This window comes from Pelodiscus sinensis, chromosome 2, assembly GCF_049634645.1.
Source record: "Pelodiscus sinensis isolate JC-2024 chromosome 2, ASM4963464v1, whole genome shotgun sequence".
In the NCBI taxonomy this organism is placed as follows: Eukaryota; Metazoa; Chordata; order Testudines; family Trionychidae; genus Pelodiscus; species Pelodiscus sinensis.
This window is the reverse complement of record NC_134712.1, coordinates 22178324-22206307: the sequence shown is the minus strand read 5'-3', so window position 1 is coordinate 22206307 and position 27984 is coordinate 22178324. Positions and strand designations below refer to the sequence as shown.

The following is a 27984-nucleotide window of genomic DNA, read 5'->3' as shown; positions in this document are numbered from 1 at the left end:
AGTCACAAAGGGAGGATTTTCAAGTTTTAAACTGTTATAAGTATTTCTGAAGCCAGTTTAAGTGTCTTTATTACTAGAATTAACCCAGTTAGCGCTTATTCAGATTGGTCACACTATACATTTGCTATTAGATCACATTTGCTTCTGATTTATATTTATCTATTTTAAAATTTTTTTTTTTTGTAACCAAATAAAGTCAGAAACCAACTTTCCCAAATCACTGACTGGTTCAATTTTTCTTCTCCCTAATTTTTTTTATGGATTCAGCTTGTTCTAATTTGGAGTTTCTTCTCTAAGCATGGCATATTTACTTACTAAGATATGTATCAAAAATATACAACCAGAACACAGTAATATATACCTATATAAACTATTCCTGAATCCAAAAGACATATAAGACTCAAAAAGCAATCTACTTGCTTCTCATCAATGCTCAAACATTCACTAAATTGCATTTTGGGGGGGGGGGGGGGAGAGGAGCTGCAAAACAAGAACACTTTCATTGGTTAAGACTTTCATACTATCTGTGATCTGCCAATTGACTTATTCATACCTGGTGTTGATGGTCTCTCCAGCATATTCAAGTGATGATAAATAAAAGCTTGACTATCATGAACAGTGTCCATATCAATTTCCTCCTCTTCCTGAGAGTTTGAGAACTATAAACATCAGCAAGAAATATGCAAAAATAAGGGAGTATTATTAATTCTAACAGGCCTTATTTTTCTAGTGAAAAGAACCAAATTTTATCACTAATCATGAATAAAAAATGAAGAAAATATAATATAAAAGTCTTGCACATTATCCTTCTTTCTAATTTACAGTGAAAACATCATGAACAGTTAGAACAATTAATTGGCAGCTTCATTTCCTGCTAACCAATGAAGAATCTGGTGGGGGGATAATTTTGCTAAAGTAATCTAAACAACTACCTTACACATTTGCACAGTTTACTTTTTCTTAGCTACAGCAGTCAGAAAACTCAGCAAAGACTTTAACTTTACTGTTATCCTAATTAGCATATTGTTAAAGCTGAATTGCCATTTTCTTACTCTGATTTTTAGTTTGACTTTACTGTCTTCATTCTTCTCTAGTATCTGCCCTGGCTCCAACGGGGATCCAAGTGGCATATCAGCCTTCCTCTTCATTCCTTGCTGATGAACAGAAATGCAGGATGCTGTTTCCTTAACAAGATGATCATCCTCCTGAAGTAGCATTTAAAAATTAAAATAAGAAGACAGCAAAAGCATATTTAAATGTAAAAAAGACATAATCATTGAACACATATTTGACTTGAACAGAATCTTCCCTGTAGTTGAGACAAAAAAAATCCCTAAAACCTTTCATGGACTTGAGCCAACCTCTCCTATAAACATGCTTTCTTTTTTCTCTCATTCTTGCTCCCTCTGAATATCTAGAACTGGCCTCTCTTCTCTCTCTCTCTCTCTCTCTCTCTCTCATAATCATGGTACTGTTGGTATGTAACAAATCTTTGCAGCTCCTGAAAAACCTCTCTATATATCTGTCTCAATACCTCTCCTCATGTCAAATCTCAGCCAATAATCATCATAGTTTCAACCTAATAATCATCATAGTTTCGACCTATACAAGGGATTTAAAATAATCTTCAGAGGTTAATTTTAAAAGCTAACATTTTATTGAATAAAAGTCAAATATAAGAGTTATGACTCTGATATTCTCTTAGATGTCATAGTAGTTTTTCTCCAGAAAGAAGGTGTGTAAGACCCTTTTAAAAATTATTGCTTGGATAAGAGGAACATGAAAATAAATGTATATGTCTAATGAGTTACAAATAACACAGTTATAGGTATTAAAAATACAAAAATACAAAATAAAGGTAAATACATACGCTTACAGAAATAAATATTAATCCTTACTAAAATCTAGACTAAAGTAAGTCTTACAACAGCCTTTTCTCCAGAACATTAGATGCATTTATTACTATATTAAGGTGCTGTGCCACTTTTGAATCAAGGGTGTCCCACATTAATCAAGTGGCTATAAATGCGTGTTCTCTAGAATTAAAACTTCAGCCTTGGTAATTTACCTCCCTCCACAGCAGATTACAGAATAATGTAACACTTCTCCTTCTCAAACAACTCATGCTTATAGAACAGTATGGTGTTTTAGATGCTGCTTGTAATTTTTAGGAAGCACAGGAAACAGGAAGGAGGGTGGAGGAGATGAGCCATGGTTGAGTGAGAGCTACAGAGGGGTGCAGCAGCAGCTTTGTAAAGAGGTTTCACCTTTGTTAAATAAAGGCCTGTTGAAGTTTGTTAGTACCTTGTTTGTTAGGTAACCCGCTTCATCAAAGGACAATTTAGTCAACTTAGACATGCTGTAGCATCTGTCAGAAATTCTTTGTATTTCACAAAAATACATTTTTGCTTGTTCAGACTTCTTCATTTCATGTTCTGTTATTACCTCTAACACTATTTAGTCCGTGAAATATTCAGGAAGAAAGTTTGCCAGAGGTGCTATCCAAATTCTGTACTGTATTATTCTGTTTGTATTACAAAAGCAAAACTAATTTAGCATCAGTTATGGGTAATATATATATTTTTAAGATGAACACAATTATGTTCTGGGAACCAAGAGGAGGAAACCTAGATCCTTAAAGCAGGAAAATGCATTATCATCCCTATATTAAGGTACTTTGTGTGCTATAAGCATATCTAATAACAAAGACACATATTTAAGCAAGTTGCACAAACAACTGATACAGTGAAATGATGTCCTTTGCTCACACATTCTTCCAAGTAGATTACAAGTTAATGGCCATAGCTGCCTTCAAACACACATCTCTACCTATTAGTTGCTCTGAGGTACTCACATACAACAAAGAATGTTACAAAAATATTTATATAGAAAGACATTCCTGAAGCACAGCTGAGGATAGAAACTAGTTATATGTGAATAAGTTAAGTATTGAACAAATGCTGATAACTTTCAGAGGCAATTCAAATCTCTAATGATCCACATATTAACACCAAATTTCTGCACTCGTGATATTTTGATCCTCCAAAACAGTGTTTCTCAAAGTGGGCTATTGTGCACTTTGGAAAGCTGCTAATGGGCCACTCTGGATGGTTTATCTAAAGGCTCCATAGACACAGAGCCTTGTGTCTCCCATTGGCTCTGGTTCAGCATTTACAGCCAAGGCGAGCTACGGGAAGCCAAGGGAGTGACAGCTTTCTGAAAGTAAGAGTTAATTAGATTGAGGGCGGCACTGCCCTCTGCTCTTAAAGGATCCTATTGCACTCCTGATGAGGAGATATGTATAGGTGCCAGCCTCATTGCAGAGACCTGAAAAGGCTGTGACGCTGAGGGGGCTACCAGTGCCGGTGCGAAAGGTGGTCATACTGGAGTGGTTGTGCTCCCTGACAGAGTTGATGGTGGAGTAATCATGGTTGATGCTGGAGCAGTCATCATCGGCAGAGAAGTCATCGGCACTGGAATGGTCGCCACTGAAAATGGGACAGATGTTGACATCGAACCAGCTCCAGTCATCAGTACCAAGGTTGATGTTGGAGTAAAAAGGAAGGCCGAGGTGCCCACAAACAAAGAAAGATCCTTGGGAATCACACATGCCGACAATAACCCCAGGTGCCGAGGCTATTGATGCTAACCTAATTCTGGAACCTTGGGTTAAACCAGGAAGGGAGCTGATGATGGTGCTGAGACCTGGACCTTCTAGAGTGGTTGGACTCCATGTCAGATTCTGACTTGGAGGCTGATGACCAAGGTGGTGCGATGCTGAGCGATGTGACTTCAGTGATTTATACAATGCCATATCCTGAATTGACCTCAGCAGGGAAGTGTGCACCCGGGAAGATGAGCGACATGGCAGCAGAAAGGGCTTATCACAAGATCGACTGGCAGTCTAGTTGACACAGGTGCCTTGTCCCTCCTAGAAGGCTCAAGTGCAGTCATCTGTATCATCTCGGGCTCCCTCGTAAGTTTCCAGGGTGAAAGGAAGTTGAATATCCCAGCCATGTAGCTCCAGGGAGCATTCCTGGATCAGACTTGACTGGACCCCTTTGTGGGACAGGAGTCAATATACCCAGAGGTGTGTCTCGGTCTGCCCAGCAGCTTGCCTGCTCTGGAGGATCTACCCCTTTCATGCCTATGCTTCTTCTGAGGCACAGAGGACACAGACCTGCGCTGAGTGCCTCTACAGTCGGTGCCGTGTTGATACCATGTCAGTGCTGGTCTCTACTCGCATCACAGGTCAATGGCACCAGGGCCCTCTGTGCTGATGATGCAGCACTGCATGTTGGGCCTTATGGCACCGAATCCAATTGGGGGTGAAGAATGGTCTCCATAAGCAGGATTCTGAGTCTCTGCTCACAGTCCTTCAGAGTGCAGTTGAAAGCTCTTACAAAGGCAGCACTTCTCCTTTTCGTGACCTTCACCCAGGCACTTTAGACACTCTGTATGAGGGTCACACTTTGGCATAAGCTTGCCACAAGCTTTAAATCCTGGGGACTGAGGCATGTCCCGGTTCGGGGAAAAGGGGAAAAAAACAACAAACTAATTACAAACTAGAACTATACTAAAATTATTAACTCTAAACACTAAACGCTGATAGGAGTGCTTGCGATAGCAAGAGTGAGATTTTCCAGCTGCCATTACCAGACACTAAGGAGGAAGTAGGGGGGCTGGTGGGTCAACAAGGCTATATCAAGAGTCATATCAGCACCTTCCAGAGAGTGCCTAGGCTGACCTGACAGATATTGCTAGGCAAAAATGTTCCAGTTTCCATGCATGCATGAACACATAACAAACTGGAATGCACATGAACAAGCACTCAAAGAAGAACAGTTACATTTTAGAATGGATACAAATCAGAAGTGGGTGTGAGCTCAGCAAACTACCTAGAAGGTTTTTCCACAGATTAGGGAATAGGCAATGGTGGAATGGGAGAGAGAGAGAGAAACAGGCTATTAAGGCTAGCATTATATTGGGAGGGATGTGGGTAATAAAAACCAACAAGGTCAAAGAATTAAGTCTTGAAAATTCAGACAAGAAATGTGAATTAATTACACAGTACAACTGGGAGCCAATGGAAGTACTCAAAGCAGGGTGAGGGGGTATGTGCAGATAGTCAGTGCTTACAGTGTTTTGAAATCCTATCAGTTGTCCATGATTGTTAGGATTGTTCACAGGTTCCTGATTGTTTGCCACTGACTCAGGGATGATGGTAGGATTAAGAACAGCTTTCTTTTCTTTCAGATTAAGGACCAGTCCAAGCTCTGGTAATGGCAAACAAGAAGGTCTACTAAGGCCAAAAAGCGTGAAGTACAGGTCCACAGCACCACATCGTAGCCTCCAGTCGTGTGAAGTACCTAAAAATCAAGGAGGAACAAGTGTTAAAATATAGAGATAATCTTTAAAATAAAATTCAAAATTATTTGGAACCTTCAAGCTGTGCACATTTTAGCCTGCTATGTTGTCTTCATCTTCCTCCTTCCCTCCTATTATTTGTTACACTCACTTGTTATGTTTACTCATAATAATGACTGTACGCTGTTTGAGGCACGGAGAATGTCCACCTATATGTTCTATTCAATGCTTAACAGGATCTCAATCATGACTGCGATTATTGGGTGCTATATCACAATTAGAGTTGTCAACGAGTAGTCAACTATATGATTAACTGATAAGCTTATCAGTTAATCTTGTCAACAACTCCAACCCCCCCATGATGCCTCTGTATCAGAGGCAGCAGCGGGAAGTGGGGGCCAGGGAGACTGCTACGAAGCAGCTTCTGTCTATGGTGGGCCCAAGCTCCCTGCAGAGCAGCTTCTGTCCACAGTGAGTCTGGACCCACTGCAGACAGAAGCTACTTTGTGGCAGAAGCCCATGTCCATGGGGGTTGGGGGAGGCGAGCTGGAATCCTCCACGGACAGGGTCTGCTGCTGGACCAGCCTCTGCCTGTGGCTTGCTGCAGACAGAGGCTGCTCCATGGGAGGCAGAGCAGCCGTTGTCCACAGGGAGCTCAGACACCCGTAGACAGGGGCTTCTGCCAGACCAGCCTTGGACAGAGACTGCTTTGTGACAGCCTCCTCCATCTCCCTCCCCCTGCAGCAGCCTCTGTCTGAGGGGAGCTCCAACCCTTGCGGAAAGGGCTGCTGTCACTCTGCGCTGCTGCCTCTGTATCAGAGGCAGCAGCGTGGGGTGGCAGGCAGCCAGTCTGCACGGGGGGCTGGTTTTTAATCTGGTTCCCCTTGCAGACAGGCTCCTACCTGATATAGAGCCAGCAGCGCCGGGTGACAGGGGTTGGGAGTGGGGCAGAAGTGCACAGGCTGCCGGCCCCACTCTTGAGGACTATTCCATTACCCAATATCTAACATGCCTAATCACAATAGCACTAAATAATATTAATAAAAAAGACAAATGCCAGTAGTTTCCACATTTAACATCTCATTTTAGATTTTACTGTCAAAGACAATTAGCAGATAAGTGGAACACATTGACAAACTAGGCTTTCACCTTTGCAAGTCTGAAAGTGAAAATGAGTTGCATGAAAAATAAATTTTATTGCTTCAACTTATTTCCTGTCTACATCACAGAACAATAAAATCCAGCACAATTAGCAGTATCTGGGGAAGCTATAAAATCAAAAAGCTATGCAAGAAGCTAAAATAGTAGCAACCTTTGCCACACAAGACATTAGGTTCAACCAATCACATGCTGTGTAGTACAAATCAATAAAATGCTGAGAAATTCAGTTTTGCAATACACTCAGAGTCATGATGTTTGTATCTCCGTCTTGCATCCTGTACTGCATGATAACTACTATCTTGATCAAAGCTGCAGGAGTGGGAGCTGTGGGAAGAAGGAACAGGGCAGGGAGGCTGATGGGGGACCAGGCAGATGGGGGAGCGGTGCGCAGCCCTCCAGAACAGTGGGCTGGAGATGGAGCAGAGGATTGGCGTAGCAGGTTGGGGCGGGGGAGCAGAGGGTAGGAGAATCGAGGCCAGAAGGCAGAGTAGGAGTGGGAGACTGGGGGATTGGGACCACTCGAGCCAGCACTGCCCATGGCCAGCGTTAGATGCGCCTCATAAAGCATTACTAAATATAGGGCACAATGATGCTCCAAGTAGCTGCATATTCTGCATATGCTTAAAAATGGTCCTCTATGCAGTGTAGCTGTAGCTATGTAAATCCCAGGATATTAGCAAGACAAGGTGGGAGAGGTAATATATTTTACAGGATCAACTTCTTTTGGTGAGAGAGACAAGCTTTCAAGCCAACCTGAGCTGAGGAACGTGTCACTCTCACCAGCAGAAACTGGTTTAATAAAAGACTATTACCCCATTCACTTTGTGTCTCAAGCATGCATTTACTCTTTTTAAAAATAATTTAACTGAATACCATATAGGAGGACAGCTTTAGGAGAGGGACTGAGATGCAATCTGCAATCCTAAGTAAAATGAGTTGTTATTCCTGTCTGTCTTTTCTAGGTTCACACAGCAGGAACAGTTACTAGTGAGGCATTACAGCTCAAAACAAACATAGTTCAAAGTTTGAGAGAAAGAGAAATGACTGAAAAGTTTTTGCGGTAGGAAGAGGAGGTAACTCACCTTGGCTGTAACTGACATTCTTCAAGATGAGCGTCCCTGGGGGAACTCCACAGCAGGTTCTGGTGCGTCCCAGCGCCACAGAGCGGATTCCTCCTAGCAGTGCAGTGGGGCCATGCAAGCATTGCACGCCGAGTGCCACCTGACACTACCGCACATGTATGGCCACCCTCCCTTCAGTTCCTTCTCTATCTGGAAAATATTTTTTGTTTTTGATCCAAAGTAGAGGGGAGGAAGGTAGTGGAGCACCCCTAGGGACGCTCATCTTGAAGAATGTCAGTTACAGCTAAGGTGAGTAAAGAGAGAGAGAGAGAGAGAGAGAGAGAGAGAGAGAGAGAGAGAGAGATCTATCTATCTATCTCTGGGGGTGACTGCAAAACAATTTGTCCTATGGAGGTAGGGACTTTGGATCAGGGAGGTAAGCAGTTGTTAGTACGGCCTTTGCTACCCTTGTAGGATAAAGAGGGCCAGTGGAAAGTGCATAGTGTCTGGTGAAGGTTTATTCTGATGTCCATGTAGTAGCAGCACATCCATCATTGATGAGAACCTTCTTCAGGTAAGTGAAGGAAGTGGCGACCACTCTCATGGAGTGTGCATGGACTGAGGTAGGTGGTGGTAAATGGTTCAGATTGTAGCACATTGTGACGTAGTCAAGAGATCCAATGGGATAATCTTTCAGATGATAGCTGATGCCGCTTGTTACATCCACAATGGAGACTAAGAGTCGTGGGGACAACCTAAAGAGTTTTTCTCTGTGGAGGTAGAAGGAGAGTGATAGAAGTGTATACATCTGTGCCTCAAAGGCATGAGGCTTTGGCATGAGGCTTTGGAAAGAATACAGGTAAGTGTATTGTTTGGTTAAGGTGGAAGGCAGAGCTTCAGGTGGAAGGTAAAAACTTCAGATATGTCCATAGAAAGACTTTATCCTTAAAAAAGATGGTAAATGGTGGGTCTGTCATTAGGGCAGTCATCTCTCCTACCCGATGAGCTGACATTGCAAGTGAGAATGCCATTTTGAGCGTTGTGGAGAAGGGAGCATGTGGCCATAGGTTGGAACAGAGGCTTCATGGGTGTGGTCAGTACCAGATGTAGGTCCCATAGTTCCTGTAGGGCAGAAACATCAGGATATAGGGAGTGTAAGCCTTGAGGAAGTTCTTTGATGTGGGATGCACAAAGACCATGGTGTCATCGATGGTCATATAGAACACTGTTACTGCTGCAAGATGTACTGTATACTAACTGAGCTCATGGAAAGGCTGGATTGCTTAAGATGTAGTAAGTAATCAAGGAATTTAGGTAGGGAGGCATCCTCCGGTGATATGTTACGGGAAGCAGCCCAGTGTACAAAACGAGACCTGCTGGGGCCACCAAGATGCTATTAGGATAACCTTTGCTTTGTCCCTCCATATTTTGATGAGTACTCTGTTGAGGAGGAGAAAGGGAGGGAATGTATAGAGTAGGTGGTCATTCCACTTGAGGATAAGAGCGTCTCCAAATAAGTGCTTTCCCATGCCCCCACTGGAGCAATAAAGTAGGCATTTTTTGTTTGTTCTGGTGGCGAATAGGTCTATGTGAGGGTATCCCCACTGTGTGAATAACTGTCAGAACTGAACGGTTGATCTGCCACTCGTGATTGCGAGGTGTACACCTTTTTGCCGAGCGTGTCTAGTCTTTTATTTTCCCTGTCAGAATGGCATGGAACAACTTTGTTGTTGCTTGTTTCTTTGCTGAGCCATGTTCACTACTAGGGAGTTTGGTGGTGGATGAGTAAATAAAAACTCCGACTCCTTTGGTGGGACACAATACTTGCGGTCTGCCTTTTTGCAGGTGAGAGGTATTGAGGCAGGAGTTTTCCAAAGAACTGGCAGGAGTCGTGATGGCTGAGTTAATAGGCAAGGCGATTTCTGAAGAAGGTGTAGACTGCAGGATGTTTGTAAGCTCATGTTGTGTGTCCTGCACTTCCTCCATGGCAATATTTAGTTCAGCTGCGACTCTCTTAAAAAGTTCCTGGAAAGGGGTGAAGGCTTTAGTGGTTGCCAGGGGTAGTGGCATAACAGCCTTGCCTGTCACAGATGGTGAGTTTGTGTCTAGTAATGCGTCCGAACCTAAACTGGTGGACTACTGTTCATCAATTTCACTCCATTCTCTTTGTATTAGAGAGGATTGGGACAGGGGACAAAGTGCTTTCATAGCGTTCTTTGTATTATATGGCCTCTTTTTGTGATGTTGAGGCCATGGGCTCCAATACTGCCATTGCGGTGGATAAGGCATGGGTGGTGGTATCCATGGGTATGGAGCCCAGGGGGCCATGCCCATGTTGGTAGGGTGGACAAAATAAGCATGGAACAAGTGTCCTGATGTTTCTGTACGTGGCAAAAGCTGGGGTGAGAAAACCTCTGGCTCCTTGTCAGCATCAGTTGATAATAAAGTAGGTGATGATGTGTATTTGAATTGTGGTAAGATAATTTGTCAGTTCTTAAAAATGGAGAGCTAAAAGTGAAGGAGACACAAGATTTCTCTGATGCCAGTAAGTGAAAGTTGCTAATGAAGTTGCAAGCGGCGCCAGTGCCACAACTGTGGTATTGTAGACACAGAGCACACACTGTGAAAAGTTGCTGTGGTCAGCAAAAGCGGGGAAGTGCCAATAGGCTGCCCTGTCAGCTGTTGCAGTGCCCTTGTAACCACTTTCAGTGCTGTGATCTCAGGCACAGCGCTGTTTGGCACCATGCTCGGTGCCAAGTTCTGCGAGGTAGGCACTGAATGGCCTGTAGCTTCTATATGGGTGCTGTGTGAGGCACATCTGTGGGGAGCTCAGTCAGCACCAGAGGTACCCGGCATATCGTATTTGCTTAGGCGTGATTTTCCAGCTTTTGTCACCTGCTTCTTGGTCAAAGGCCATTTAGGTGAGTGCAGATCTTGTGGCAGAGAGGTGGCACATTTCTTCGGGGATTTCTTTGTTTTTTTCCCCTTATCATTGGCAATCTGCTGAGAGCCCTGATATGAGGAAGGGTGTTTGCCCTTCTCTATCATGAGCATTTTTAAATGGAGGTCTCTGTCTTTCTGCATTGGTGCCTTAAGTTTAGCACAGTGTGGGCAGTCCCTTTGAATATGGAAGTCCACAAGACACTTGACGGATTTTGCGTGGCCATCTGAGGCCAGCTTTGCGTTGTTATGGTCTGTGCAGAGTTTAAACTCCGGTGAGCCCCTCGTTCCGGATGATCTTAAATGGTGGGAGAACCAACTTGGGGCAAACAGCCCTTTTTTTTTTTTTTTTTTTTTTTTAAGAACTTGATGAACAACTAGGGAGAACTTGGAGTTAACAAATCTATCTATCTATCTATCTATCTATCTATCTATCTATCTATCTATCGAGAACTATTGAGGAACAAAGAGCACTGTGGAGGTCTGTCTTGAGCTGGTGATGGTGTGAAGGAACTGAAGGGAGGATGGCCGTGCATGCACGGTAGTGCTGGGTGGCACCATGCACCTCCTGCACTACACATGTGTGGCCCCAATGCATTGCTAGGAAGAATCCGCTCTGCGGCGCTGGAACGCCCTGACACCTGCTGTTGATCACCTCTGGGGACGTCTCTGAAAGAACAACTATGTTTTCCTCTGTGTTTTATAAAATTTAGCAAAAGAGGAACCCCAATGACTGGAGCAAAACTGCTGCACAAACTCTGGAAATGTCACTGACATAACTCAAAAAGAGCAACTAACATGACTACCATCTAGTATGTTTCAACTTGAATCCAATATCTTATTTGTAATTACATTTAAGAAAACATTTTAAATACACTGAAGATGCTTTCCTGAAAAAAGCAATGATTAAAAGCTTCATGTTGCATTGATATCACACTCTAATGGTAAAAGCACATTTGGCACCACCTATAGCAAAAAATATTTGGCACAATGCTGTAAGTACAATGGTTTTGGTACAAGCTCAGGCCAGCACTTGATTGATTATGAGTTCATCAAACATATTTTTCACTAGCAAGAATAGAAATTAAATTGATAAACAAGGTAATGATGAGCCAACTGTCGTGTTGATTTGGCTGAGCAAGACCTTGCAGAGGGGAAAATTACAAGATGTATTCCTGTGAATCAGAGGTATCATGGGAGCGAACAGTGTTTGGAATGGACTTTGTTGTATATATTTATGCAGTTTCAGGCACTTCTTTTCTGATGAGAGTTGCATAAGCAATTGGCTGGTGATGGGGGAGCAATAAAATCTGGACAGATTTAACATGCAAAACGAAGAAGAAAATATTCTGATGAGATAAAACGGTTATTTACCTACGTAACTATTGTTCTTTGAGATGTGTTACTCATGTCCATTCCACTTAGGTGTGCATGTGCCACATACACAGATTGCCGAGAGTTTTCCCTTAGCGATATTCGTCAGGCCAGCAAGGGATCCCCCTGGAGTGGCGTTGCTATAGCAGTGCATATATACTCCTACCAGAATCCTCCGACATAGGGGAGGTGGTGGGATGTGGAATGGACATGAGCAATACATCTTGAAGAACAAGTTACGAAGCTAAGTAACAGCTTTTTCTTCTTCGAGTGCTTGCTCATGTCCATTCCACTTAGGTGACTCCAAAACCAAACCCTAGGAGGTGAGGTTGAAGCCTACATAGAGACAGACTGCAACACAGCCCTGCCAACCACCGCGCCCTCCCTGACCTACTTTGTTATGGCAAAGGTGTGCAGGATGACCAGGTGGCTGCCCTACAGATCTCCACAATAGGCACCTGAGCAATGAAGGCAGTGGAAGATATTTGGGCCCTGGTTAAGTGGACCGTGATAGGTGGGGCTGGAACCTACGTCAACTTGTAATACGCCTTAATGCAGGAGGTGATCCAGGACGAAAGACACTGGGCTGACACTGGCAGACCCTTCATCCTGTCTGCTATGGATACAAACAGTTGGGGGGACTTACAGAAGGGTTTAGAGCTTTTTAAATAAAAAGCTAAAGCACACAAATTTCTAAAGAGTGTAGAGCCTGCTTTGTCCTGGAACCATGAGGTTTTGGGTAAAAAACAGGCAGAAAAATATTCTGGTTAACATGAAAGCACCATACCACCTTGGGAAGAAAGGTGGGGTGGGGGCAAATCCTGACCTTATCCTTAAAAAAGACCATACATGGAGGGCCCACCTTGCAGTTCCAACATTCACCTGGCCGAGGTAATAGCTACAAGGAAGGACACTTTCCAGGACAGGTGCAAAAAGGAGCACATTACCAATGGTACAAAAAGGGGGAGACCATGAGCTTTGAGAGGACCAGATTCAGGTCCTGGGGGGCAATGGCTCATGCACCTGGGGGTAAACCCTATCCAACTCCTTAAGGAAATGGTGGATGATAGGGTCTGTGAAAACAGACGTGTCCTGCAACCCTGAATGAAAGGCTGAGAGGGCTGCCTGGTGCATCCGTATCGTGGAAGGAGCCAAACCCTGGAGTCTGAGATCCCGGAGGTAATCCAAAATGGCCAGCACAGGGGCCTCCATAGGGGGGAACCCCTTATCCTCTGACCATAAGAAAGCGCTTCCACTTTGCCAAGTAAGATACTCTTGTGAAGGTTTACAGCTCCCCAAAAGGACTGCCTGGATTCGTTCCGAGCACTGCCTCTCCGTGGCTGTCAACCACAGAGCTTCCATGCCATGCAATGCAGGGAGCAGAGATTTGGGTGCCGAAGCCTGCTGAACTCCTAAGAGATCAGGTCCGGGTATAGGGGGAAGGCCAAAGGCTGTTCTACTAAGAATTTGGGGAGAGCTGGAAACCAGTACTGGTGAGGCCACACCAGAGCTATCAGAATCAGTCCAGGATAGGGCAAAAGCTGCCCTTGGTCTTTTGGGACCAGGAAGTACAGGAGTAGAAGCACCTCCCCCTGAGGTCCCAGTGAACTTCCTCCACAGACCCCAGATCGAGAAGCTATTGCATCTCTAACCTTAATAGGTGTTCATGAGAGGGGACCGTGAATAGGGATGGGGTAGGGGGATGGAAGGGGAGTGAGAGCAGACTGGAATGAAATACCCACTTTTCACCATGCCCAGGACCCATCAATCCATTGTGATATGCAACCAGGCACGATGGAAAGGGGAAAGGCAATTGGGAAAAGGCCACTGGTTTGAGATTGGTACACTGACCCTGCTCACACCTTCAAAGATTTGACCTCTGCTTTGGCTGACCACCACGGCTACCTGGCCAGACGGCTTCCCCTCTGCTTCCGCCCACATGGAGCGTGGTGCACCCTGGCTGAGCGCCATGGCCAGCTGGCTGGGCAGCAGCTCCTCTTTGCTCCAGCCCAGATGCCCGCGCTCAGCCTGGGGAGGATGTGCCTCACTCCAGATGGGTTGGAGCAAAGGGGAAGGGCTGCTTGACCAGCTGGCCATGGCGTTCAGTCCAGGGAGGTTGCACCACGCTCCTGCTGGCCAGGAAACCCTTCCTCTTTGCTCCAGTCCAGCTGGAACGAGGCGCAGCCTCCCCAGGCTGAGTGCCATGTCCAGCTGGTAGACCCCAACCCAACACAAATACGAGCTAATTAACTACTTAATGAACAATTAACAGGAAGAGCAACTTGAAAAGAACAAAGGGACTCAATTACATGCTAAGTAACTAGTAAGAATTTGTGAATACTGCTGGTCATGCACTTGCAAATAAGCAAAATTAGAGCTCCAACAACCCTCACAGGCAGTAAGAAGGAACTGATGGGGTGAGGGCCAGCAGGGGTATATATATGCTGCTATAGTGGCGCCACTCCAGGGGGGCTCCTCTGACGGGTACCGCTAAGGAAAAACTCTCCAACAATCTGTGCACATGGTGCACGCACACTTAAGTGGAATGGATATGAGAAAGCACTCGAAGAACTATATTTATTGTTTTCTTTATATAAGAACGGCCGTACTGGGTCAGACCAAAAAGGTCCATCTAGCCCAGTATCCTGTCTACCTACAGTGGCCAGCACCAGGTGCCCCAGAGAGGGTGGACCGAAGACAATGATCAAGCAATTTGTCTCCTGCCATCCCTCTCCATCCTCTGACAAACAGAGGCCAAGGACACCATTTTATCCCCTGGCTAATAGCCTTTTATGGACCTAACCTCCATGAATTTATCCAGCTTCTCTTTAAACTCTATTATAGTCCTAGCCTTCACAGCCTCCTCTGGCAAGGAGTTCCACAGGTTGACAACACACTGTGTATAGAAGAACTTTCTTTTATTAGTTTTAAACCTGCTACCCATTAATTTCATTTGGTGTCCTCTAGTTCTTCTATTATGGGAACTAATAAATAACTTTTCTTTATCAGCCCTCTCCACACCACTCATGATTTTATAGACCTCTATCATATCCCCCCTCAGTCTCCTCTTTTCTAAACTGAAAAGTCCCAGTCGCTTTAACCTCTCCTCATATGGGACCCGTTCCAAACCCCTAATCATTTTAGTTGCCCTTTTCTGAACCCTTTCCAAGGCCAAAATATCTTTTTTGAGGTGAGGAGACCACATCTGTACACAGTATTCAAGATGTGGGCGTACCATAGTTTTATACAGGGGCAGTAAGATATTCTGGGTCTTATTTTCTATCCCTTTCCTAATAATTCCTAGCATCCTATTTGCCTTTTTGACCGCCGCTGCACTCTGTGTGGAAGTTTTCAGAGAACTGTCCACGATAACTCCAAGATCTCTTTCCTGATTTGTCGTAGCCAAATTAGCCCCCATCATACTGTACGTATAGTTGGGGTTATTTTTCCCGATGTGCATTACTTTACACTTATCCACATTAAATGATCTTGCCATTTAACATTCAATAAAAGAATTTACTTAGCTATTCTAGTTAGAAAAACTTTTAAAAAACCCACTTGAGTACACATTCAGCATCGGTCCCATTTTCACAGAGCAGGCTGGAAGAATTGTTAATCTTAAATACAGCTGCTGAATGAATATGTGAATCCTTACAAATATAGCTCATCACTACACTTTGGAATCCAGTAACATCAATGTTTGTCAATAAAAGATAAAGGATTATAGAAGAAATGTAAATATTTGTTTTCCCACAATGTAATTATTTTAGCTTTTAGTAAATTTAAATGAACCATGGCTTTAAGGCTAAACAGCCATATATCTGGTGGATTATTAATTAATCTGATCTTTAACAAACATTGCTATTGGCACTCAATCTTTGCTATTATCCCTTATTGAAAATAAAATTCAAACAGAATGTAATCTTAATGCATAGGGATTTAAGTGCTTAAAGTCCCAAATACAGGCAGTCCCCGACTTACGCGGATCCGACTTATGTCGGATCCGCACTTACGAACGGGGCTTTCTCACCCCGGAGGTCGAGGTAGCGGATTGCTACCTGCGAGCTCCGGGGCGAAAAAGCCCCGTTCGTAAGCTGCTCCAGTGCCCCTGGGCTGCTGGAGACCGTCTCCAGCAGACCAGGGGCACCGGGCGGGTTCCTGCGCTTCTGAGGCTTTGCCAGAGCAAAGAGACTCTGGCAAAGCCTCATAAGCGCGAGAACCCGCCCGCTGCTGCCGCTTGAGTCCCGGTGCCTGTGGTCTGTTGGGGACGGTCCCCAGCAGACCACAGGCACCGGGACTGAAGCCGCAGCCGCGGGGGGGGGTCCCGCGCCTCTGAGACTTTGCCAGAGCAAAGCCTCAGAGGCGCGGCACCCCGCTGCCGCTGCTGCTCTGCTCCCCGTGTCCCTGGTCTGCTGGGGGGGGGGGCGCGGATAGTGTGCCCTGCCCCCCCCAGCAGACCAGGCTTTTGTTTTGGACCCTGGAGCAGAGCAGCTGGGGCGCTGCGGATTGGTCCTGCAGCACCCGCTCTGGGCACTACTGGACCAACCTGGCAGCACCCCAGCTGCTCTGCCCCAGGTCCTGATTCAGCCGCTGCTGGTCAGTTTCAGCAGTGGCTGAATCAGGATGCCTGGGGCAGAGCAGCTGGGGTGCTGCTGGGTTGGTCCAGTAGCGCCGAGGAGCGGTGCTACTGGAGCAACCCAGTAGCACCCCAGCTGCTCTGCCCCAGGCGTCCCCAAGTCAGCCACTGCTGAAACTGACCAGCGCTGACTACAGGAAGCCCGAGGCAGAGTTGCTCTGCCCCAGGCTTCCTGGAATCAGCGCTCATCAGTTTCAGCAGCAGCTGACTTGGGGAAGCTTGGGGTTCTTAAGTTGAATCTGTATGTAAGTCAGAACTGGCGGTCAGTTTCAGCAGCGGCTGAATCTGGAAGCCAGTTCCGACTTACATACAGATTCAACTTAAGAACAAACCTACAGTCCCTATCTTGTACGTAACCCGGGGACTGCCTGTACAACAAAAATGTATTAACTTATTTGTTATTTGCAAAAAAAGGTAATGCCTATAAGTGAACACTGTACACATATTCCTCTTGAGAAACAGGGAACACACATTCTCCAGAGGGAACATAAAAATGTGTATTCCCTGAGTGACACTTGGCAAATTTTACAAAACTGAACTACTAGTAGTCACCCTACCTTAACCTCTGAAGTGTATCTGAAAACATTCAAACACTAAAAATAAAGATGCAAAGAGAACAGTCAGCTCTCAATGACCTAAAAGACTACATCAATGTTTATCTGAAATCGAAACTCTGCCAAATGTTAAAGAGCAGTTCATGAGTACTGGATAAAACTGCCTTCGCAATGAAAAAACAAGTAAATAGCAAAAGATACAAACACTTCTTACATTAGGATTTTTACTAGTCAAAGCCAAGTTAAGTCTTAATTTTAAAGTAAAAACTATTAAGATCTAATTTATCCCCAGAAATTCTAAATCTATTTTATTCATTTAAGTTGGGGATGAGGGTGCTTCATCTAATGAGAGACTGAAGTGTTTAATCAATCTGAATACTGAAAATAATTCAAAAATTCATTTAAGAATTTATTCCAAAATTATAAATATGAAAATTACAGACCAACAACATGTGAAGTAGCAACACAAGGTAAAAACCGTGTGCCCTATTATAAGAAATATTCCTTGTAGACTTGGATCAAAGATTTCCACAAGTGGGAGTCTTATGATAAATGAACTTTGCAAGAAGTAGGATAATTTAAGTGGATGAAGAAAAAACAATGTGCCAAAGGACAATCCTCTATATTGGGTATCCCTTCAAGATGATAAAACTGTGAATGGAAAGCCTCAATTTTGAGCTGCTAAAAACAAACATAAATAGAGTACTGATTTTATATACCAGAGAACGTGCAGAATGTTAACCATTCAAAGTTTTAAAAACTAAAAATAGATTAAACCTGAATTCATAAGTTTCCAAAGCTGATCCACCAAAGCTTCATTGCACAAGGGAGACTCCATGTTCTTAGTAAAGGGGGGATTCCTTGTCAGCATGTTCAAAATCTTATGTCTAAAAGAGAAACAAAGGTTGCTTTTTAATCCAAAATTGCTTTGTTTTGTATGTCTGAAATTCTCGTTTTGGCACTGGAGTTTTTACTGGGTATACAAATGTTAAGATCTGTGAGCCCCTATTACAAAGGATCATAGAATACAACTGGAAGGGACCTCAAGAGGTCATCGAGTCCAGTCCTCTGCCCTCACGGTGGGACCAGTCACCATCTAAATCATTCCTGATAGATGTCTATCTAACCTGCTCTTAAATATTTCCAATGATAGAGATTACATAACTCTTTAGGCAATTTATTCCAGTGTTTAACCACCCTGACAGTTAGGAAGCTTTTCCTAATGTCCAATCTAAACCTCCTTTGCTGCAATTTAAGCCTATTGTTTTTCCTCCTATCATTAGAGGTTAAGGAGAACCATTTTCTCCCTCCTACTTGTAACACCCTTTTCGGTACTTGAAAACTGCTATCATGTCCCTTCTCAGTCGTCTCTTTTCTAAATTAAACAAACCTGATTCTTTTAGTCTTCTCTCATAGGTCATGTTTTCTAGGCCTTTAATCACTTTTGTTGCTCTTCTCTGGACATTTTCCAATTCCTCCACATCTTTCTTGAAATGTGGTGCCCAGAACTGGACACAATACTCTAATTGAGGGCTAATCAGCACAGAGTAGAGAGGAAGAATGACTTCTTGTGTCTCTCTCACAACATTCATAATACATACCTTTAATTCATGTTAGCTCTTTCCTCAGTCTATACATGCACACATATATGCACTCAGTTTAAAAGTAATGAATAGGACACAATCAGTGTGGACATTAGTTGCCAACATTACACATCATGATAAAGAGAAAGCGTGATTTTGTATCTAAGCTGTTTTCATGATAATCTGAATGGCCATGTTGTGCTGTTAGCTAAATTAATAGGAACCATATTAGAACACTTCACATTCTAATAAATATTTATTCTCCCCTAAATTTTTTTTAAACTTGTCTAAACATTAAACATGCTACAAAATTACAGGAATCCGTCAAAACATTTAAGACTCACACTTCACTTTTAAAAGGGACGCCAACTATTTAGAAATTACAATACTGTTTGAATATTTGCAATGAAACACTTATGACCCCAACACCTGCCAGCAGCAAGCAAAAACAAATGAAAAAAACCTGCATTTTTTCAGATTGTTTACTATGCTTATGACAACAAATTCTGAATAGTATTTTTCACCATTTTCTCTAAATAGTCTTTTTTTTCCTTGTTGAAAAGACCCTTATAAATATGGGAACAGAAATACCCTTAACATTGAAGGGAGTTTTTTATATTCAGGATATAATTTTTAAAGTATGCTCTATTCAAACTGACAGAATCTCGTTGACAGACTCAATTAAAAATATTTTGCTTCCTCACCAGATATTGTCTGTTACTTATACCTGATATAATAAATCAAATTATATCTAACTTCCTTTTAAAAAATAACAGCAATATATTCCTAGGACTAGGAAAAATAGTAACTATACTTGCATAGGAAGCCTAAAACATAAATAGGAAAAATACACAAGTATATTCATTTTAAAGAACAGTACTGCTGCATTGGCAATCAGTAAAAGAAAGAATTGAGGAGCCGGGAAATGAAGATCATAACTAATGACATAGCCCATGCTAATATATTTATTTACTGCATTGGCTAAATCTAAATTAAAGTAGTAAGTAACCACAACATTTTCATTTGTTATCCTTTTTCTCATCTACAGTCTAACAACTTCTTTAAGCTCTTTGGTAGTTAGAACCTAATGAACATTATTATGTTTAAAACACTTTTACACACTTAAGATTTGTTTTCATTACATGCAACAGATCAATATTAGAGTTAGATGTACCAACTGTATGCAGCAAAGCCTCTTAAATCAAAGGACAAACCAAAACCACACATGTAATTTGAGACTAAAACCTGATCAAGTTTTAGGGATTTTTTTTTTTAGTTAAACAATGATAAACTATTTGCTAAATATAAATGATCATGAATAGCAAAAATGAATTTTGGTGGTATTTTAAAAATTAATGGAAACAATTTTTCAAAAAATATTCATAAATTTTAAGACTAGAAATGACCATTATGGTAATCTATCCTAACCTATGGCATAATAGGGACTGAAGAACTTTATGCACTAATTTGAATACTGGAGAAAAGTGCTGACTTTTGAGTATCTGTAGACATACTAACCTTACATAAGGTACAGGATCATTTTGAACCATGTTAAGCAACCACTGTAATTCCTCATAACTCCGATCAACTATAACAAAAATTAAATGACTTGTTAGTATGCCTACACAAATAAAGAGGGAAGTAAAGACATTAGAAAATTATTCTACATGTGTTATGTAGAATCACAAGGGATTATCTGAAGCTGTAATATGACTGGAATGTATCTCAAATGATTTAACACATATTTCCATATCAGTATAGGTAAATACTAGTGATACATCTAAAATGACATTGTTTTCTTTTTTAAAGGAGCAAAAATTCTTCAGTATTCAACATGGCACACTAAAAAGTAAATAGTCTGTAGACAATATAATCCAGTAGTATATTTCATTCAAAAGCATTTAAGAAAATATTATTCTGGCACTAGTGATACAATTAAGTTTTGTGATAGATGACTGGATATAAATAATGCTAGGAAAATACTTATTTACAAAACTGTGAACATAGTCCCTCTCTACAATCTTCTTTCTATCAAACTGTTTCTGAATATTTCAATAGTCAGTGGGACCAAAACAAATGGAGACTGCTTCAGTCCCCACTCACACCATTTACTGCTCTGCCTCTACCTCCCTTGCCCACGGCGGAGACTGTGTTGGGGAGAACCGGCTTTTAAGCCTGCTCCCCGCCTTGCTGCCTCTTTCTGATAGAGCCAGCAAGGGGGAAAAATGACTAGTCGAATCACTAGTCGACTATCTGATAAGCTTATGCTTATTGGATAGTTTACTAGTCGCTTACATCCCTATGCTGGACCAGGGATTTTACCAGACCAGTGTCCCAAATTTTAGAGGCTCAACCTGTAATACTACAAAAGAAAAAAATAGTCTCTCTATATATATTTTAGAGTGAGTCTGTGACTCTGTTCATAACATGGAAAGGGAGGGGGAAGAGAGAGAGGAGGGATGTGATACTGAGAGTGGCCACTGAGGGAAGCTATGCACCAGGAGAGTGACTAGCAGATCTGGGGCTCCGCCATCTTCCCTGCCAGCCTGCTGGTAAGGAACCTCCTGCTCCAAACCTGAAGCCTCTCCCCACCTAAACAGCCTGCCGGCAGCAAGGGGGGCAGCCCCCAGAGCCTACTCCCCTTTGTGGAGAGACTGCAGGTTGAAGGGGAGGAGCCACTGGACATGGGGCAGCTAGAGGGGGAGGAGCAGTCACCAGAGCCTGGCCCCCAGAGAGCCAGCAGAGCCAGGGGGAAGACACTGGAGGCTGGGAGTAGATCCCAGAGCCTCGCCCCTTCAGACAGCCTGCAAGCCCTGGGATGGACTGCTGGAGGGGTGGCAGCCTCCGAAGCCTGTCTCCCCAGAAAACTGCAGGCTGCAGGGGGGAGGGGGAGAAGCTGTAACTGGGAAGGGCCTGCTGGCAGCGGAGTGCTGCCCCTACCCTCTGAGAAGAGTCACTGCCAGAGCAGCACTACCCTTGCCACCCTAGGTGGTCCCCTAAGCTCCTCCAACCTCCCAGTCCTGAGCCCTCTGAACTGAGTCCTGCACGTCCCACCTGCAATGACTTCTGCACCCCCACTCCCTCCACCCTGCCCCTTCTCACCCCCAAACTCTCACTCCAGCCTTCATTTTCAAAAAATACATTCATTGATATAAAGCATGTATATTTTTCATGTATTTTTCAAAAAAAAAAATTATTTCAGTTAAAGATCCAAGCAATGCCAGGAACATCCGCTAGTATGAGATAAAATAAACATTTTCCCTCAACTATTTTAATTTCCTCTCTCAGTGTGTTCCTAGGATGCTACAACATGGTTTAATTTATAACCATCACCAATATGTAGTTATTTGCTCAGGAGTGACTTTACTCATCTATCTAAATAGAATCCTCCACATTTCAAATGCATTTACTAACTGTTGCTGTGCAGATGTCTTCAACAGAAAGTTTGTTTCTATAAAACAGAAAGAGAGCAGCATTCTCCATTTACTGTGTTTTGTTTCCTTTATCTAATTTTCATGTTTTATTCATGCTAGTTCAACTTTTCCTTCTGATTTGTTTCAGTTTTGGTCTCTCTGTCAGCAGTTTTTGGACTATAATTTATTTATCTTTTCTGGTCTAATCTACACCAAAGCAAAGTTGCCATTGCTCTCTGAAATGCCCTATGAATGTAAGGAGAGCTGGATTTAATGGAACAGTATTTAATTATACTGAAAATTATCTACAGAAAAATCAGCATCTTCTCTTTAAAAATATTTTAACAGATCTACTAGAAGAATGGTTACTAATCCTACAGTAATTGTGGTTCTTCAAGGTACTTAGTCAATGTGCATACTACTATAGGTATGCACCTCATGTGTGACAGACTGGATTGTTTTTTTTATTAACAGTGTCCACTGGGCTGTGAATATGTCTGTGCTTTTGTATGCTCCTATGTGAGGGCATAATGGATGGAGCAGCCACAACCCCTCTCTCAGTTCCCTCTCAATTCAAAGCCCACATGGGTCAGGAGTCTCAAAAGTGGAGACAGAGGGTGTGGCCATGGGACCCACAATTGCTGGAGGGTAAGTTTTCTTCTGTTTTGTTTTGAGTATTTGCCGGCATGGATCCTCCTAGAAGTAACTGACCATAAGTATTCTCCCTGGAGAGTGGGAATGAGGTGTTTAAGCTCTATCAGTCTGAGATAGAAGTATTGCACTCCCAAACTTGGCATCTTATCTGGCTGCTACACCAAAACACATGTTGTTCAACAAAAGCTAGTGAGTTGTTCCACAGAACTTCCTTGAAGATCACAGAGACTAACTTTAAGCAGGTAGACAATGCCATCTGAGCCCTGGTGAACCTTTGATGTCTGGATGAAGTGACTCAACAGCCAAGTGATAAAAGATGAAAATATGCTTCATGATCCATTTCAAGTTTCTCTATGATGAGAGAGCTTGGCCTTTCGATACTGGCTATAGTCACAAAGAGGCGGAGAAAGCCTAGAAAGTTTGGTCAATTGTATAGGTAGGTAATATAGCAAGTCTTTGGAGATGTCCAAGCCTGCAACTTCTTCTCTCCTGGCACTGAGTTCAGCTTCACCTTAAGACTTGACAAGATGAATTTAGAGAGTGGATTCATTACCAGCTTGTTCCTTTGGAAGGAGGCACAACACAGCCTGGCCATAAGCGTGTAGTTCTCATTAACTCTGTTGAGGTAATTGCCATTGATGACACTGTGGTATATTGAGCACTCTGATGCTTCAAGAGGACACGCAATAAGCTTCAAAAGGAAAATGTGAGGTGCCATATGGGAATCAGATCTTTGATTTGAGAACAAATACGAATGCCTCTGAGGAATTTTAATATTATAAAGCTTGAGTAACATAGTTAGATTGTACCAAAACATAACACATTGATTTCATGGCCAGGTAAAACTTAGGAATTAAATGTTACCCATGTATTCCAGGAGGGAAATGTAGTCCAAGATTTTTCAGTCGCGGGGCTTGCATTTGATCAATATTACAGGTTGTCCAGAACCTTTTGCATTTTGGAGAGTAGGTCTTCCTCGTGGAACGATTTCTGTTTTGTATGTGAATTTCCTGAACTTGTAGGAAGCAACCTATGTCAGCAGTGCTCAGCTGGCCAAAATGACTACAGATATGAGTGTTTTATCTGACTGAAGTTCCAGGATACTGTCTGCGTGATGGGGTGGACCAGGCCCTGAAGTTCCCTGCTGGAGTCTTGTGGCTTTGCCATATCCCATCCCAGCAAACCATAGAGAAGTCCTACAATGAGGCTAGAGTGCCTGCAGGAGGAAGCGACCAGTTAGGGGCCAGGAAGGCACTATAAAACGAGCTTTAGGCCCAGAGTCAGCTCAGTACCATTAGAGATCTCAGGAAGATAAGACCAGAGGTGACTGGTTGGCTGAGGGAGCAGCAGCACCATGGAGAGCTCCATGTACAGAGCTACTGTAGACTATATGATGAACTGTGATAGAACCCTGAGGTAAGGGCAAGGACACTCTCTCCAGGAAGAGAAACCCCGGAGGCAGCACTCTCCATCCAAGTGGGGAATAGATTGAAAGACCATACAGTGGGCACTGATTGAGACCTGGTAAGCGTGTACCCTGGAAGGGGTTTTGAATGATTTACACAGGGCGCGTGACTCAGCTGGAGAGCTGAGTAGCCAAAAAAGGCTGAAGTACAGAGCGAGTGCAAGCACACACACTCAGCCAGACAGGGACGCTTGCGGGAGGCGAGTGCCACCCAATTACAGTCTGAACATGCCTGAAGGTATATAGGAAGCTGCTTTGATAGTTCTACCAGGTTTGACAGCCAAACTGTCTTGGACAATATAAGACTATCACAATAATAAAGCCTTACCCTATCCAATCTTAGATAATATTCTGGAGATCAGAAGAATTGTCAGGAAAGCACACAGGGGTCCTCAGGACCACTGAAGGAGAAAGATTTCTGGTGGAAAGTCTGGAGAGATGCCTCCTCTGAAGCAGAAATTCAGATATTTGGGACAGCCATAGACAACTGGTGCCTCCCCACACTGGGAGGGGGGCACAATATGAAGGGTAGGACACATGATCACCCCATGTATCTCTCTTGCTTAGTAACACCTATTCCACTTTGCACCCAGCTTGGGCTCCAAGACGTTACCTACAGGGTTGATGTTCTGTCCTTGTCTCCCTGCACCTCCCCCGCAGTACATTCAGTCACTGTTTATGGCAGCTGGGTGGATGGGTATAAGCAGCGCTCGACAATTCAGGTAATTTACTTGCCACGGGCGAGTGGATTATAGCCCAGCATGGCACCGCAGCGCAGTCAGCGCATGCATAGCATGGTCTGCGCATGCGCAGTGTGCTGAACTGCGCAGCTGGCGAGCGGGCTCGCCGCGGCTTGGTGAGCCCTGGGTATAAGACAGCCACTTCCGCCTGAGATCGCCTAGCTTGGTGGCAGTGATGATCCGCTTCGTGCCTGGAGTCAGATGCCAGGCACAGGGGGAGACACGCTTTGGCTTGCTTAGCCCCTGTCCCCTCAGTATGGCCTTGAAGAAAGACAATGAAGGTAGGTGGGATGGCAGTAGACAGGCAAAATGGATGGAGTACCCTGCTAATATAATTTCCAAAACTCACTTGTCCAGTGATATGCTCCCAAGCTTGTTGAAAGTGATCAAGCCAGTCCCTGAAACAAGAAAGGCACGTGAACTGTTGTAGCTGGTAAGGAGAAAGGGAGAGTAACTCAGAACCTTAACCAACCCATCAAAATTCGTGTTTTGATTATGAGAGTTGTGAGGTTGCAGGCCTGCTGACAGACTGGTGTGAGAGGAGTTGAATTCTGGGTATCATTGAGGACTGGCACTGTGCTCTGGGTGGCACAGAGGAATGGGTGCCCCAGCCCTGCCCCTTCTGCCCAACGCTCCACCCCTTCCAGGAGAGCAAAGCTGCCCCCTCCACACCTTGCCCATGGAATTTGCCAGCACCCCTGTGAGGTTGATGCCTGTGTAGCAGTCTCTCTTTCTGGATCTTCTGCCTCTTTTGTTGGGGTTCATAAGGTCTATGGGAGTCGGAGAACTGATCTCTGTGCTGTCTGGCACTTACTAAATTTATTTTTATGTGCACAGGTTTAAATTCCCAGGGACTGTAGAATGACGCTGGACTCTTACATGTCTGCAGAGACTTGTTAGTATTCTCTGCAATCAGTTTTAAGTCAGTGAAGGGAAGATCCTCAACTGTGTTATGGACCTCACTCAAAAATTCTGACAGCTGAAGCTTGTAGGCCCCTCTCATAGCTACTGCTTTAGAAACAGAGCAAGCACCTGTGTTAGCAGCATTCATAGAGGTCTACAGAGATGTTCTGGCAAGAGGCTGATCCTCTGCAATGACTGCCAGGAACAAATCCCTCTATTTTGGTAATAAATGCTCAATAAACTAGATGAGCTTTCAGTAACTGGTGAAATATAATCGGACCATCAACACCTGACAGTTGGTTATCCTAAACTGCAGAGCCACCGATGAACATATTTTGTGACCAAGTAAATCAAAATGCTTTTGATCATTATCGTAGAGCATTGATTTAGCATGACATAAATTTCCCTGTTAATTGGGAGAGATGAAACATATTTTTTCAATCCTTCTATAAGTGGGCAGTGTTGTCACAAGGATATTACTTTTGTCAGATCCAGCAGAGCAGAGCCTTATCAATAGACTGCATACAGACTACCTAGTTGTTTGTTTATTTATTATTTAAGTCTATGTTGTATCTCCTTAACTTCCTCAAACGGTATCTGTATGAATACCATTATCATTTAAATGAAGTCCTGAAACTACTGAAGTTGTCAGTTCAATGGTTGAGGAGGAATGGCTGCTTCACCTGGCGATGAAGAAAAGATGTTGGCTGGCATGGTGACATCTTTGTCCACACTTTCCTCCTGCTCCTTGAAAGTCTCTTCTTTTACTTTGGGCCTTTGAGAGAAAGGATGGGGGGAGGAGGGGTTAGTCCACCCCATTTCGGAGATGAGTGACTGAAGGGGGTTCTAGAAAATTGTTGCCACTTGTGTCTTCCATCATGGCCAATGAAGAGGCCCATATGATATGAATGGGGGCTTACAAGAGTGCACATGGCACTGGGATTGATCTTGAGGGTGTTAAATAAGTTCCTTTTCCCAATACTCCTCTGAATAATACTCCTCTGACTGAGATAAGGAGAGCCCTGAACTAATATCTGAGAAACATGAGACATTCCCATCTGCCTCCTCTTCAACATCACTTTGTAGAGGTGGAGTATTGGTAGAAAAAAGTGATGACTCCATCATAGAACACTAGAACTGGAAGAGACCTTGAGAGGTCATTTAGTCCAGTCCCCTGCCCTCATGGCAGGACCCAGTACTGTCTAGACCATGCCTGATAGACATTTATCTAACCTACTCTTAAATATCTCCACAGATGGAGATTCCATAACCTCCCTAGGCAACTTATTCCAGTGTTTCACCACACTGACAGGAATTTTTTCCTAAACTCCAACCTAAATTTCCGTTGCTGCAGTTTAAGCCCATTGCTTCCTGTTCTATCCTCAGAGGCCACTAACAACAATTTTTCTCCCTCCTCGTGACACCCTTTTAGATACCTGAAAACCGCTATCATGTACCCTCTCAGTCTTCTCTTTTCCAAACTAAACAAGCCCAATTCTTTCAGTATTCCTTCATAGGTCATGTTCTCTAGAACTTTAATCATTCTTATTGCTCTTCTCTGGACCTTCTCCAATTTCTCCACATCTTTCTTGAAATGTGGTACCCAGAACTGGACACAATACTCCAACTGAGGCCTTATCAGAGCAGAATAGAGTAGAAGAATGACTTCTCGTGTCTTGCTCACAACATTCCTATTAATGCACACCAGAATCGTGTTAGCTTTTTTTGCAACAGTGTCACGCTGTTGACCTATGTTTAATTTGTCATCTACTATGACTCCTAAATCACTTTCAGCAGTACTACTTCCTAGACAATCACTTCCCACTCTGTATGTGTGAAACTGATTGTTCCTTCCTAAGTGGAGTACTTTGCATTTGTCCTTATTAAACTTCATCCTGTTTACCTCAGACCATTTCTCCAATTTGTCCAGATCATTTTGAATTATGACCCTATCCTCCAAAGCAGTTGCAACCCCTCCCAGCTTGGTATCATCTACAAACTTAATAAGCATACTCTCCATGCCAATATCTAAATCTTTGATGAAGATATTGAACAGAACCTGTCCCAAAACAGACCTCTGCGGAACCCCAGCAAGATTGTGATCCGTTAATATCTACTCTCTGAGAACGATTT

At 43.4% G+C, this 27984-nt stretch overlaps 1 protein-coding gene across 2 annotated transcripts in view; it reads right to left on the bottom strand.

Moving 5' to 3' along the window:
* TAF2 (TATA-box binding protein associated factor 2) overlaps positions 1 to 27984 on the bottom strand; it is a 116328-nt gene that overhangs the window by 17765 nt on the left and 70579 nt on the right. For both annotated transcript variants that reach the window (XM_014577326.3, XM_014577327.3), the window contains 5 exons: positions 20195 to 20264; positions 17871 to 17980; positions 5140 to 5369; positions 1053 to 1205; positions 554 to 659 (listed from right to left, as the gene is read on the bottom strand). In XM_014577326.3, coding sequence (XP_014432812.1) covers positions 554 to 659; positions 1053 to 1205; positions 5140 to 5369; positions 17871 to 17980; positions 20195 to 20264 — 669 coding nt within the window. The remainder of the gene's footprint in view (positions 1 to 553; positions 660 to 1052; positions 1206 to 5139; positions 5370 to 17870; positions 17981 to 20194; positions 20265 to 27984) is intronic.